Here is a 13897-nt window from a genome sequence, read left to right as displayed (position 1 = left end):
CAAAAGCATATCATTAGAAAAAGTTTTAAAAGATTCATATGGGCTTCAAGTCTTAAGAGCCATAAAACTGAGACATGGAATTATTTACTTTAATATCTTATTATTCTTGATCTGCCTGTGGAAGCTGGTAAGGTGTGCACATCCAGGATCTGAGGGTACATGGCTGTTATCAGTGCTTTTAAAGATGCCCCACAGGAGAAATTCACAGGAAACACTATTTTAAGTTACAAAGCAAACAGAAGGTCAGAATAATCCCAGACTCCCACTCTGGGGTCAAGTGCTAAAAGCCTTGTTACTTTCTTACTTAGTAAGTTACAAAACATTGTTTCTGAGTCCCTGGCATGTAAGTTACCTCAGATCCTCAATGGCACAAAACAGGTGCATTTAGTCCCAGTTTGGGAAAGAAGAGACTGAGAAGTGGAGTCAGTTTTCAAGTCAGAGGTTCTCCTAATTCACCAGGCTGCCTCCTCACCATGCCTGTCCTCGGGGTCCTATTCATAGTAACTCTGGATGATTGGCCAAGCTGATACCTTGTCCTTTATGGAAAGACAGAAAATTCTTCCCATTATTATAAACAATGTGTGATCCATTTCACCTTGTGAGTGAATGAATGGTCTGTTTAAAAGGGGCCTGTTGAATGCTCCTTGTTGATAACTAAGAGCCTTCTTTCCAAAAGTGGTAATGGGTTCTGATGGAAGCCAGGCCCACCGGGTGTGTGGATATGGCTAGAGCTGGGGGCAGTCTTTATTGATCATCATCCTGGAGGGATGGACTTTGTGTCTTCCAAGACAAATGACTGCCCTTTTTCTAAGCCCATTCCTTCCTCACAGGCGCGAAACTGGGAGGAAAAGAACTCTCAATCCCCAGTGTTAGGGGTTTTGTTTTCTGTTGTGTTGCTGATAGATAAGGAAGGAATGAGAATGCCAAAGCTGGGGGGTGAGGAGCCCTCACTGAATTTTACATAATTGCATACGAGCTGAGGCTGGAAATTTTGCAGATGTTTCTGGCTACAGATTCATTTTCCTTGGCCAGACAGTGGTTTTTGTTTTTGATTTTCATTATTATTTCAATTTCAGTACATTAAAGAGAACATGCATTGCCCATGTCTCTGATTGTCTTATTCTGATGTGATTTAAAGGCCTGGCTCCTGAAGCCATTAGGTTTATGACCCCTGGACTTAGAGATCTCTCCTATTCTGGCATTTTTATGACTCTATGAAATTGGAAAGGACAGGATAGTTCATAGTGAGAGTGACTCACTGGAACGGCTAAAAGGGAAAGTACCCCCTACTCAGGAAGGTTTTGGGAAAACATTCAGGTATGCCTTAGGCACAGAAGAGCTATTTAGTACAGTAACAGGAAAATCAAGATGGTTTCCACTTCATTTTACAAAGATTGTAGCTTGGGTGAAGTTGCATTTTGAAAGGTGAGCTGCTAGATTCCGAAGACTGTATGGGCAAGGCAATAATTGTCCATAGTTGCAAAGCAACCTTGAAAGTCAATGCTGTTTCTCTGCATCTATCACTTTTATTTTTTTTTGTTTTTGTTTGGTTGATTTCATTGTTGGTGGTGGTGGTTGTTTTCCTGTCGCCGGAAAGGGAATCCCTGTGTCTGCATTCCACAGCAGATGAAGAACCCAGCATGCAGCTTTGCACAGTGGCAGTATCGTAGCCAATGAGGTTTATCCGAGGCATGTATTGCTAATTGAAAACTTTTCCCTATACCCCACCATGACGACTTGAAATATAGTCGGCATTGGCAATTTTTGACAGTCTCTACGGAGATTGAATTAAAAAAAAAAAAAGAAAGAAAGAAAATGGAAAACCCAGCATGCATTGTAAGGGTAATGTTGCTCCAAAAATTTTTAAGCACTGGAGTCACACAAGTGAGCTTTTGGACTCTTAAAAAATGTGAACAATTGGGATGACTTCTTAAAAAAAAAACCAGCCAGACCCCTCCTCTTCTCCTGCCTTTAAAATTTTTACACTTAATCTTAGCCAAAAGCCTGAGAAGTGATTCCCTTAAATTCTAACTTAGAAGCATCTGTGTTACTGGAAGCCTTCACGCTTGTACTTGCATACCAAATTTCTCAAAGTTTATACCAGAAAAGCTTAATATTGGTTATCTCCAGCCAGAAGAAATTGAGATGGGAATGGCTGAAAGGGCGATTGTGAAATTATTACCTTACCCACTTTTGACCTGTTATATTTTGTTTTATTTATTTTAAATGTGAGCATGTTATCCATACATAAAGGAAAAACTTAAGGAAACTTTATTTTATTCATGTCTTTCTTTTTCCTTATTTCATTATTGTTTTATTTATTTGCCTTATTTTAAAATAACTGTAATATGCCGGGTGCGGTGGCTCAAGCCTGTAATTCCAGCACTTTGGGAGGCTGAGGCAGGTGGATCATGAGGTCAAGAGATCGAGACCATCCTGGTCAACATGGTGAAACCCCGTCTCTACTAAAAATACAAAAAATTAGCTGGGCATGGTGGCATGTGCCTGTAATCCCAGCTACTCAGGAGGCTGAGGCAGGAGAATTGCCTGAACCCAGGAGGCAGAGGTTGCAGTGAGCCGAGATCGCGCCATTGCACTCCAGCCTGGGTAACGAGAGAAACTCCGTCTCAAAAAAAAAAAAAAAAAAAAAAAAAAAAAAAAAAAAAAAAAAAAAGTCACTGTAATATATGTTTGATTAGAAATATTGTATTTTCTCTAAATTTACCCCAAAGTGCTCATTGTTAGGTAGCATGTAATTTAATTCAAATATCAGATCATTTCTGTGGAATTCTTTTTTTCAATGGTCGGTCTTTCAGAGGAAAACATAATCACAGTTTTCAGTTTGGACCCCAAATCATTTTGAGCAGAATGTTAATTGACTTAATTAAATAAACGTATCTGATGGTTGTTGAAACAGATCTGTGCTGAGCTTTGCTGGCAGCACTGTAACACACTTGGGATGAAATAGGTTCATTCGGGTTAGAGAGGGCAATGACTTTGGCCTCTGGAATGCTACATTAAGAGTCTGTGACTATCAAGGCTGGGTGCGGTGGCTCATGTCTGTAACCCTACCACTTTGGGAGGCCGAGGTGAGTGGATTACCTGAGGTCAGGTTCAAGACCAGCCTGGTCAACATGGCAAAACTCCATCTCTACTAAAAATTCAAAAATTAGCTGGGCATGGTGACATGCACCTGTAATCCCAGGTACTCAGGAGGTAGAGGCAGGAGAATTTCTTGAACCCAATGGGTGGAGGTTGCAGTGAGCCGAGATTGAGCCACTGCCCTCCAGCCTGGGTGACAGAGTAAGGCTCCATCTAAAAAAATAAAGGAAAAAAAAAAAAAAAAGGCCAGGCAAGGTGGCTCATGTCTGTAATCCCAGCACTTTAGGAGGCTGAGGTGGATCACAAGGTCAAGAGATAGAGACCATCCTGGCCAGCATGGTGAAACCCTGTCTCTACTAAAAATAGAAAAATTAGTTGGGTGTGGTGGTGCACACTTGTAGTCCCAGCTACTCAGGAGGCTGAGGCAGGAGAATCACTTGAACCCAGGAGGCAGAGGTTGCAGTGAGCTGGAATCGCACCACTACACTCTAGCTGGAACAACAGTGCAAGATTCCATCTCAAAAAAAAAATAAAAAAGGCAGAGTCTATCAAAAGTAGCAAGAAAAGAAGAGTGAGCAGAATGGTGTTAGAGAAGTGTCATGAACAAACCGGCAGCCACTCATCTATTGCATGGATGTGGATGTCAAGTGACTTGCATCCTTGTGCTGTTGACCCTTGGTCCACTGTTCCCAAGAGGTGCTTGTCTGCTTGTATATTTTCTTGTGAACAGTCTGTACTCGGCATGTTGTCATTATAGCACTGCCATCATGCTGCCTGTGACACACTACTAGGTGGAGCACAGGACAGAGGACCCAGAAAAGAAGAAACCCAGAACCCTGCCCATCAGAATCCATGGTTTCCAAGGCATCCAAATACACAAAGATATCTGTGTGAACACAATGTTACAGGCACACACTGAGTAAATCTTAAGGAGTGGCCAGCTGAGGTGGCTCACGCCTGTAATCCCAGGACTTTGGAAGCCTGAGGCAGGCAGATTACTTGAGCCCAGAAGTTTGAGGCTAGCCTGGGCAACATAGCAAGACCCTATCTCTGCAAATAATAATAATAATAATAAAATAGCAGGGCATGGTTGTGGATGCCTGTAGTCCCAGCTACTCAGAAGGCCAAGGTGGGAGGTTGGCTTAAGCCCAGGAGGCAGAGGGTTCAGCAAGCTGTGATTCCACCACTGCACTCCAGCCTGGGTGACCCTGTCTCAAAACAAAAACAAACAAGCCAAAAACTTGAACGATTGCTCTTAGTCTTGCTGATGAAATTCTTTTACAGAAAACATGAGGAAAGCACAGAAAACACGTAAACTAAATGTTTTCTCATGTGCATTTGTTTGCAGTGGCCAAATTGGACTGGGAAAGGGCTGATTGCAGGTACAAGCCCTGTGAATTAACCCTGCTTCACAAGGAGCATCTGTACAAGAAATTATTAAAAATGTAAAAAAAAAAAAAAAAAAAAAAGAATAGAAAAGATCACTTGGCCACAGTGAGGTGTAAGTAATCAACTAATTTTTGGTTTGAATAATTAGTCAACACTTCATGCAATATGAGAAAAACATTTAAATATATTCTCTCAAATTTGGCTTAATTTATTTGAATGATTGTATTTTTATTTTCTATTTTGTTTTTTGTAGTATTATGTATTTTTTCAACTTTTATTTTAGATCCACAGAATACATGTGCAGGTTTGTTGCTTTTGTTAACAGCAGTATTGTTCTGATTAACACCAGGAAAAGTGTTAACCCTGCTGTGCTCCCAGTGCAAGGCTTGAGGAATGTTACATAGGATTTTAGGGGCTTTTTCATGGATGAGGAGAGAAATTACTTAACAGGGTAGGTTAGAGATTGACTACAGGATATAATGTTTTGCCTTGCCAATTAAACTGATTGATTATTGACTGACTGATTCATTATATCCTGGGGATGTTGAAGAAACTGCTGGGCGGCCTTTGTCCTAGGAAGTATTATTGCAGCTGTGATAACTGCTTCAATACATTGTCAAGTACATTAAAGAAGCAAGTTACATGAAATGTGTTTTGCTTTGGATTCATCTGTCTTCCTCCATTCTCAGTAACTCTAAGTCTCATTGATGTGGGACTGTTGAAACGTCTCTTCTCTGTCCACCCCAACTGGGACGACTGTCGGGAGTCTTCTAAGGGGCTTCTTTTATTTTAATTTCAAAGCTTTCTCTACTGTCACACCTCTTAGTGATAGCCAGCAAAACGCTCTTTGAATCACTTCACTTTCCTCCTGGAAAACCTTCAAATGGTACTCTTCGCTGTCTGATGAAGTCTTCCTGTCTCCCCCATGGGATTATCAAGAACGTGAATGACATGGTCCGTCTCCCTACTTAAAATTCTTTTCTGCTGCTTTTTAATTTTTTTCTCTATAATCTAGTCAAGAGTAGGGGACATTGGAAAAGGCAACGGATGAGAAAGGAAGAAATTAACGAGTATTCTTTGCATTCTAATTCCTTCTGGCTTTGTTTTATGAAGAGATAGGAACTGGCTGCATTTCTCCCCCTGCAGAAACTGAAGTTAGGCAAGATTTACCCAAGTTACTGCTTGCCCAAAGCTAGAAAGCTGGTCAGGGCCAGGCAAGGTGGCTCAGGCCTGTAATCCCAGCACTGTGGGAGACTAAGGCAGGTAGATCACCAGAGGTCAGGAGTTTGAGACCAGCCTGGCCAATATGGTAAAACCCCGTTTCTACTAAAAATAAAAAAATCAGCCAAGTGTAGTGGTTCACGTCTGTAATCCCAGCTACTCGGGAGGCTGAGGCAGGAGAATTGCATGAAACTGGGAAGCAGGTTTTTTGGCACCACACTGTTTTATTTCAACCTGCAAACAATATAAAGAGGTAAGGACTTCTGACACCAAACCATGCAAGAAGTAACAGAGACAAATATTAACAACAGAAAGTAAATCATTAAAAAAAAAAAAAAAAGTGTTTCACATTTCACAGCAGTGCTTTGGCAGTACTGGCAAGCATTTCTGATCAATTTCTTCCAACAGTAGGGATAGGAAGAAACCCCCAGATCTTAGCAAAAGTATAACCACATTTTCTCCCCAATAGTTTACATTCCAAGTCATTCCATACGACACGGCTCCACTCCACTGTTTTGTAAACCTGATCTTAAGATGTAACTAGGTATTATGTGTGCTCACAATGAAAACCAACTAAAAACAAAACAGAAGATAGCAGGTAAGTAAACAAAGTTTCCAGTAAGGCATCAGGAGATCACTGATGGCTAAACTACTAAAAATAAAAAAAATTAGCCGAGCGTGGTTGTGGTTGCCTGTGGGTGCCAGTAATCCCAGCTACTCCAGAGGCTGAGGCAGGAGAATTGCTTGAGCCTGAGAGGCAAGGGTTGCAGTGAGCTGAGATTGCTCCACTGCATTCCAGCCTGGGCAACTGGAGTGAAACCCCATTTCAAAAAGAAAGAAAGAAAGAGAGAAAGAGAGGAAGGAAGGAAGGGAGGAAGGGACGGAGGGAGGGAGGGAGGGAAAGCAGGTCAGTAGAGCTGAGATTCTGCCCTAGGTCTGTCTGGTCCCTTTCTGTTGCCAGCTTCCCATTCATTGTCATTTGCAAATCCTTCCCCGCCCCGATCTCCCATTACCAGCCTGCACCTGGAATGTCTTTTCTGCCTCATTTTCAAGATCAGTTTCTCCAAGACAGCCTACCTGGTCCTCCTGATCTCCCTAAAGCGTCTCTTTCCTAAACCACCTAAAAATGTCCTCCCTTTTCCTGACTCCCAATTTGGGTAAGGTGTCACTCCTATGTATACAAACATCCTGTTTTCACCATACCACATATTTGTAATGCATATTTTTGTTATATAACACATACAGAGAGGCCGGGCATGGTGGCTCACGCCTGTAATCTTTGGAGGCCAAGGCAAGTGGATCACTTGAGGTTGGGAGTTCAAGACCAGCCTGACCAACATGGTGAAACCGCGTCTTTAAAAATAAATAAATAGGCCAGGTGCGGTGGCTCGAGCCTGTAATCCCAGCACTTTGGGAGGCCGAGGTGGGTGGATCACGAAGTCAAGAGATCAAGACCATCCTGGTCAACATGGTGAAACCCCGTCTCTACTAAAAAAATACAAAACATTAGCTGAACATGGTGGCGCGTGCCTGTAATCCCAGCTACTCAGGAGGCTGAGGCAGGAGAATTGCCTGAACCCAGGAGGCAGAGGTTGCGGTGAGCCGAGATAGCGCCATTGCACTCCAGCCTGGGTAACAAGAGTGAAACTCCGTCTCAAATAAATAAATGCACCCTCTCAACTGTGAGCTCTGCCTTCCTCCCCAAAGGTAATCATATCCTCACTTCCAAATCGATTCATGCTGTTTGCCTGCTTTTACGTTTTATGTAAATGTAATACGTAGTTTTATATAAATGTAATAAATCATACAGTCTGAGTTTTGTGAGATTTTTTATTTGTTGTATATAGCAATTATTCACTCCTTTTCATTATGTAGTATTTCAGCATATGAAACCACACTAATTTCTTTTCTTTTCTTTTTTTTTGAGATGGAGTTTTGCCCTTGTCGCCCAGGCTGGAGTGCAATGTTGTAATCTCGGCTCACTGCAACCTTCGCCTCTCAGGTTCAAGCGATTCTCCTGCTTCAGCCGCCTGAGTAGCTGGGATTACCAGCGCCCACAGGCAATCACACCCACGCTCAGCTAATTTTTTTATTTTTAGCAGAGACTGGGTTTCACCATGTTGGCTAGGCTGGTCTCGGACTCCAGACTGCTAGTGGTCCGCCTGCCTTGGCCTCCCAAAATGCTAGAATTACAGGTGTGAGCTGCTGCGCCCGGCCACACGCTAATTTCTTTATTCATTTTCCTTAGGTGGACATTTTGAATGGTTCCCATTTTGGGACCATCTTGAATAGTATTACAGTGAACACTATTGACAATTTTTTATTGCATATTATGTGCACTCTTTGGGGTCTATACCATGAAAGAAAACTACTGGGCCACAAGTTATAACTATCTTCGTCTCTAGCAGATACTGCCAAGCAGTTTTCCAAAAGGATGCACAAATTTATACGCCCACGGCAATGTATATTTTTGCAGCTGCTTCTCATCTTCGTCAATCACTGACAGTGTCTGTAACTGTAAATTTTCCCTCTCTCTCTCCCTCTCCATCCCCCTCTCTTTGCCTAGCATGACATCTAGAAGGTATCTTTGTAACAGTCTGGTGAATTAACAAATGGATGACTAGCAAGCACACAGCTGTTTGCTTCTGTGCTGCTCACCTCTGAGGTGGGATACAGTAACGGCTATAAGCATGGGCTTTGGGCCAGACGGACATGATTTGACTTTCAATCCCACCACTTCCTGATCAGCTAATGACCGTTCTCTGCTAGCTTCTTCACTTTTGACATCACAGGGTTGTTACGAAGATCAAACACCTGAGTCCAGAATACTTAGAACAGCCGGCCATGGCGGCTCACGCCTGTTTCCCCCAACTTGGGAGTTCAAGACCAGCCTGGGCAACATGGTGAAACCACATCTCTGCAAAAAATACAAAGAAAAAAAAAATTAGTCAGGCATGATGGCACATGCTGGTAGTCCCAGCTACTTGGGAGGCTGAGGTGGTAGGGTCATCTTAGTCCAGGAGGTTGAGGCTGCTGTGAGTCATGAATATACCACTGTACTCCAGATGATAGAGACAGACGCTATAGACCCTATCTCAAAAACAAACAAACAAACAAACAAACAAAAACAAATTTAGAACAACGTCTGACACATAATAAGAGCTCAGTGAAATTAGCTGTTACTATTACAATCCAGTTCTCAGGGCCTGCATCCCATTAGAGTTCCTAGAATTGATTAGGAAGAATCTTAGGGCCTCCACTTAGTAAAGCCTGCTCTAGGCACCTGACCCCACAGAGAGCCTCTGGACTTCTGATGTTCCCTTTATCCTTCGTTCACCTCCTGTCATATATTAAGAGTAGGTGCCCTGTCTCCCCAAGTGGATGGCAAATTCTGTAAAGACAGTGACTGACTTATTCTTTTTGGTTAGCAGTGGTTTTAGAGTCCTATTTTAGCTTATGAGAATCTTAGCTGAATGGATTCCCGCAAACCCATATTGAGTAGACCTATAGCTGGTCCAATCAATTGTCATGCTCAAAGGCAGGCTGGCTGGGACTCCGGGAATGTGCTGGCAGGGATATGCCCCACTCCCTTAGGTAAAAGATACCTCTGCACGCACATTATCTGACAGCACAGTGCTTAGTAAATATTTGTCATGTGTTTATTGATCTCCTGTTCTTTCTTAACTTCCCTGTTCTTGCCTTGTTCTCTTCCCACCCACTCGCGCTTGATGTTATCTCCCATCTGGGTGACAATGCCTGGGTCTCCTCTGGCACCTTTCCATTCTGGAGAAACACAATTCAGATCTTCTATAGCGATGGACTACAATCTGATAAACCAGACTTCTACACTCAAAAAAAAAAAAAAAAAATACTTTGTAACTCGTGACTGGCCCATCTGAGTTATCTATAATTAGATTGCAGGTTCCTAAGCCTGCTTGAACTGTGTTCAGATACAAATGAGATTTAAGCACTTTTTGTTCAAGGAGGAATTCATAACTGTTACTGAGAATGAGAATGAGTGGGAATATGCAATGAGTCTCTCTGCTAGAGCTGGCATCAACCTTTACTAGGAAAATACGTGCTTTGAACTCTTATTTGTCTACTGCGTTTGGTAGGGAACTTAATACATAGCTAATGCCTGTAAAGCAGAAAGTCAACTGCAGAGCATGACCCATGACCCACCTTGAGCAAGAAGTGATCGACTCTCTTTCATCTTATTCCTTCCCTGGATTATGAGAGAGAACTCCATTATCTCCTAAACTGTTTGGCTTTTGGAAACCTGGTAGGGTAGGAGAGAGGGACTGAGGGAAAGTGAGGCGAGACCCAAGAGCAGGGATAAGAGGAAAGAAGCTCACAACTTTCCCTCGGGGAAATCCCTGTGCAAACTGGAAGGGCAGGGTAGCGCAGGTGCAGCGGGCTTAGAGGGTGCTTGTGCAATTAAGGCAGCAGCGAGATCCACCGTTTGGGGACTCCCTGATTATTTGTTAGGTCTTTGTGTGGAAGGCCTAGAAGAGTGAAAAAATCCAAAGCCTTTGGATTCAAGATGTCCTAGGATGGTGCCACCATGCTTTCTCCCGCACAGCATATTCAATGGGGTGAGCTCTAGGAGTGTACTCTGCCACGCAGCCCCAGAGCCTGCTGGGCCCTTAGGGTGCTAGGTAGACACTGGCTCAAGAGGCTTCAGTCCAAGCCAGGGATGAGCTCCTTCCAGGTCCCTTTACTGAGCCCACTCTGGACTTGGGTCAACTGAAGCCTTAAGTCCAGCCAGGTCAGCTTTTTTGGAAAATATCCACTTACTTAAAACATTCTCCCCAGCACTTTGGGAAGCCGAGGCAGGAGAATCACCTGAGGCCAGGGGTGAATCGCTTGAGGCCAGGGGTTCAAGATCAGCCTGGCCCACATGGTGAAACTCCGTCTCTACTAAAATACAAACATTAGTCAGGCATGGTGGTACACGGCTGTAGTCCCAGCTACTCAGGAGGCTGAGGCGGTGGAATCACTTGAACCCAGGAGGTAGAGGCTGCAGTGAACCAAGACCACACCACTGCACTCCAGCCTAGGCAACTGAGATGTGTGTCTCAAAAACAATTCTCAGCCTCTTGAGTGGCGTTCTCCTAAACATACAGACTGTTTCTCAATTTCCATCTCAACAAACTGCTTCAAGCCTGCCTTCTTCATCAGGTTTTGTAAGGGCAGAGTTGCCTGCTTTGTCCTGAGCACTCACTCAGAATAGAGCCTGGCCCAGAGTAGGCTTTCAAATATCAAATATTTCTGGAAAGAATTACCTATTACTGAAGACAAGACAAATGACAGGACAAACAGACCAACTTCACAGGATGGGCAATAAATACAGGAGGCATTACATCATAGCCATCCTTGCGAGATGAGTACATTGAAAAGGATGTCTTTAAATGGATTTACAATGACAGACAGACACCATAAAATCCTTCTAGAAAGGCCTGGTATCTAGGTTGGCTTTAAGACCATCCTGTACTCCCCTGGAGTCAGAAACCACTGCTGCTGGGAGCAAACCAGTAAGCTGGAAATTACAGCAGGATTTTCACGATTCTCAATTTTTTTTTTTTTTTTTTGAGACAGTTTCGCTCGTTACCCAGGCTGGAGTGCAATGGCACGATCTTGGCTCACCGCAACCTCCACCTCCTGGGTTCAGGCCATTCTCCTGCCTCAGCCTCCTGAGTAGCTGGGATTACAGGCATGCACCACCATGCCCAGCTAGTTTTTTGTATTTTTAGTATTTACGGGGTTTCACCATGTTGACCAGGATGGTCTCGATCTCTCCACCTCGTGATCCACCCGCCTCAGCCTCCCAAAGTGCTGGGATTACAGGCTTGAGCCACCGCGCCCAGCGATTCTCAATTTTTAACTAACCCACGATTGCCCCCTTCACCAAAACGTACAAAATAACACATGACACAATATATGTAAATAGTTTTCAAGGTTTTATTGCAAACCAAAATCGGTTTATCACACACAAAAAAAGTTGTGTGATAGGAGAAAGGATTGTACATATTATAACCATGTTAATTACAGTACATTAAAATGGTGGTTTACATTACAAATAAGCCTGTAAGTTTAAATATACTAGTGTTATAACCCAATGTACAGACTCTCTTTATATAATACATACAATTACCAGGAATGCCAGAAAAAAAAAAAAAAAAAAAACCATAAATAATGCCCATTTTACAGGTGACATTTTAAACAATGAAAAACACCAACAGCTCTGACTGACAACTGGGGCATTGGTCCATAAAAACCCTTTCTAAAAATAGAAATATTTGTAGCAGCAATGCTTTCTTTAAGCATCTGAATACAAGTCATTGCAAGACCATTTCAATAAATTTTAGTTATTAACCATATCTTACAAAAAAAGTCTACACATAAATTTATCTTCCAAATATGGAAGAAACAAACAATGTCCCACGTTGTAGTGTCCTGCAAGTGTCACATTGATGCTTATAACAAAATCCATCTGCGACCAGGCATACCACACTCACACGACTGTTCACACAGCATGTCCACAAGGAAAAAATAAAGAACTGAAACAACTCTGCCATAGGAAAAGCTTTGGAGCTAACACAATCTCTTCGGAAAAGGCACATTTCATAATATTCATCATCACAGCCCAGAGAGACCGGCAGGAGATCGTTCCGAGAACAGCGTCCGCCTTCTAACGAAACTCCCGCCTCGGTCTGCCTGAGGCGGCGCTCTAATGCTCGTTTCAGAGATAGCACCACGTTGGGAGGAAGAATAAAAATGAAAACCTCGTGAGCTCACTGAGGAGGATGTGCTCTTCGAAAAGCTTCCAGCAAACAGTGTGCAGTAGGATTGCTAAGCTTCCAGAGATGTGCAAATTCTCTTGTGAGATGTCCTGTCGGCTGGCGGCTCCACCAAAAGGCTAAGTAAAACATTCGGAAACACACATCAAATCCTTTAGAAGCAAACCCTGACCGTGTTCAGAGGAAGGAGTCCGTGGGAGGCGCGTAGGAAAACCCTAGGAAAGCCTCGGCAGCTTCCTTGACGCTGGCTGTGACGAGGCTGCTGTCGGGGGACTTGCCAATGGAGTTGGGGACAGGCTCTTCGGTAAACTCAGGGTCAAAGTGCCGCAGGTCGCTGGGCCCGCTCTGTGACGGGAAGGAAAAAACACTGTTGTCAAGAACGCATGCAGGACCCAGGACGGGACAATCGTGGCCAGGCTTTAAATTCCAAGTTTAAGCCTGACATCAACTTCCACAATCACCCATTTCAAGCACAAACTCTCAAAAGGCTACACACATTTTAAGCAGAAGACTAGTGTTCACTTTTTGCCTTTTGATACTTCTAATTGATACATGTGTTTACAAATTATGGAAGCCTTGCTGGGACATACAAATGTACTTTTTCTGTAGGTAAAATAATGGGTTTATGGAGCAAATATCTGCCAATTTATTCCTTCCTCCCCTCCCCCAGGCAATTCTGAATGAAAAGAAATGCCCTGTTGGCTTCCCGATACTTAGAAGAGAGACAGATACTCACCACATTTGGGTTAAAAGGGGGCGTAATCTTCTTATTAATGAGATCATCCCAGTTAATTAGGGAAAAGAAGACATGACTCTTAATCTCCATCTGTTGGTAAGAAACCCAAGATTCGTTTAGACAGGTGCATTCACTAAGGGCAGGGAGGTCCCGTGCCCGTCCCAGCCGGCCCAGGAGAGCAGGAAAACATCACTCACAAAGTCATCCTGGGCCCCAAGCCGCTGGGTCCTGTCCTTCTGCAGGAGGCTCTCCAGGAGGTGTCTTGCGGAATTTGTAATATTTGGTTTCAGCTGGAGGGGCTTGTTCAGAATGTTGTCATACATCTCAGCTGTGTTTCGGCTATAAAAAGGAGGCTGAAAGAAGGGGAAAATTACTTTAGACTTAATTGAAGTTTTGGATAGCATATATTACCCATAGAGAAAAAGATGTAAACTGCAATAAATGTGATGCTGGATTTGAGACTCGCCCCAACTCGATGTGTTCTTTTCCCTTGCTATTTAAGTGTCTACTCTGCAACCATTATGGGTGTGTGTGCGTGTGTGTGTGTGTGTGTGTGTGTGTGTGTGTAGGGTGAGGGGATAGATAATAAGTGGTAGTTTTTTTTTTTTACCACCACACAGGTTAAGTGTGGTCCTATTTAGTGAAATGT

At 43.2% G+C, this 13897-nt stretch overlaps 1 protein-coding gene and 1 non-coding gene across 5 annotated transcripts in view; one reads left to right on the top strand and one right to left on the bottom strand.

Annotated features, from left to right (window-relative positions):
• The first annotated feature begins 1644 nt into the window (after positions 1-1644).
• Positions 1645-1783, top strand: LOC120363348 (U4 spliceosomal RNA). The gene has a single exon (XR_005578915.1). It is a non-coding gene; the product is annotated as a U4 spliceosomal RNA (small nuclear RNA).
• A 9868-nt stretch (positions 1784-11651) lies between these two features.
• SGK1 (serum/glucocorticoid regulated kinase 1) overlaps positions 11652-13897 on the bottom strand; it is a 156129-nt gene continuing 153883 nt past the window's right edge. For all 4 annotated transcript variants that reach the window (XM_003932457.4, XM_039465726.2, XM_039465713.2 and 1 more), the window contains 3 exons: positions 13446-13601; positions 13249-13338; positions 11652-12857 (listed from right to left, as the gene is read on the bottom strand). In XM_003932457.4, the coding sequence (XP_003932506.1) occupies positions 12690-12857; positions 13249-13338; positions 13446-13601 (414 nt within the window). In that variant the 3' untranslated portion in view covers positions 11652-12689. The remainder of the gene's footprint in view (positions 12858-13248; positions 13339-13445; positions 13602-13897) is intronic.

The sequence above is a fragment of the Saimiri boliviensis genome, chromosome 4 (genome assembly GCF_048565385.1).
Source record: "Saimiri boliviensis isolate mSaiBol1 chromosome 4, mSaiBol1.pri, whole genome shotgun sequence".
NCBI lineage: Eukaryota > Metazoa > Chordata > Mammalia > Primates > Cebidae > Saimiri > Saimiri boliviensis.
Note: the sequence above shows the minus strand (reverse complement) of the source record. Positions and strands in the feature narration are given on the sequence as shown.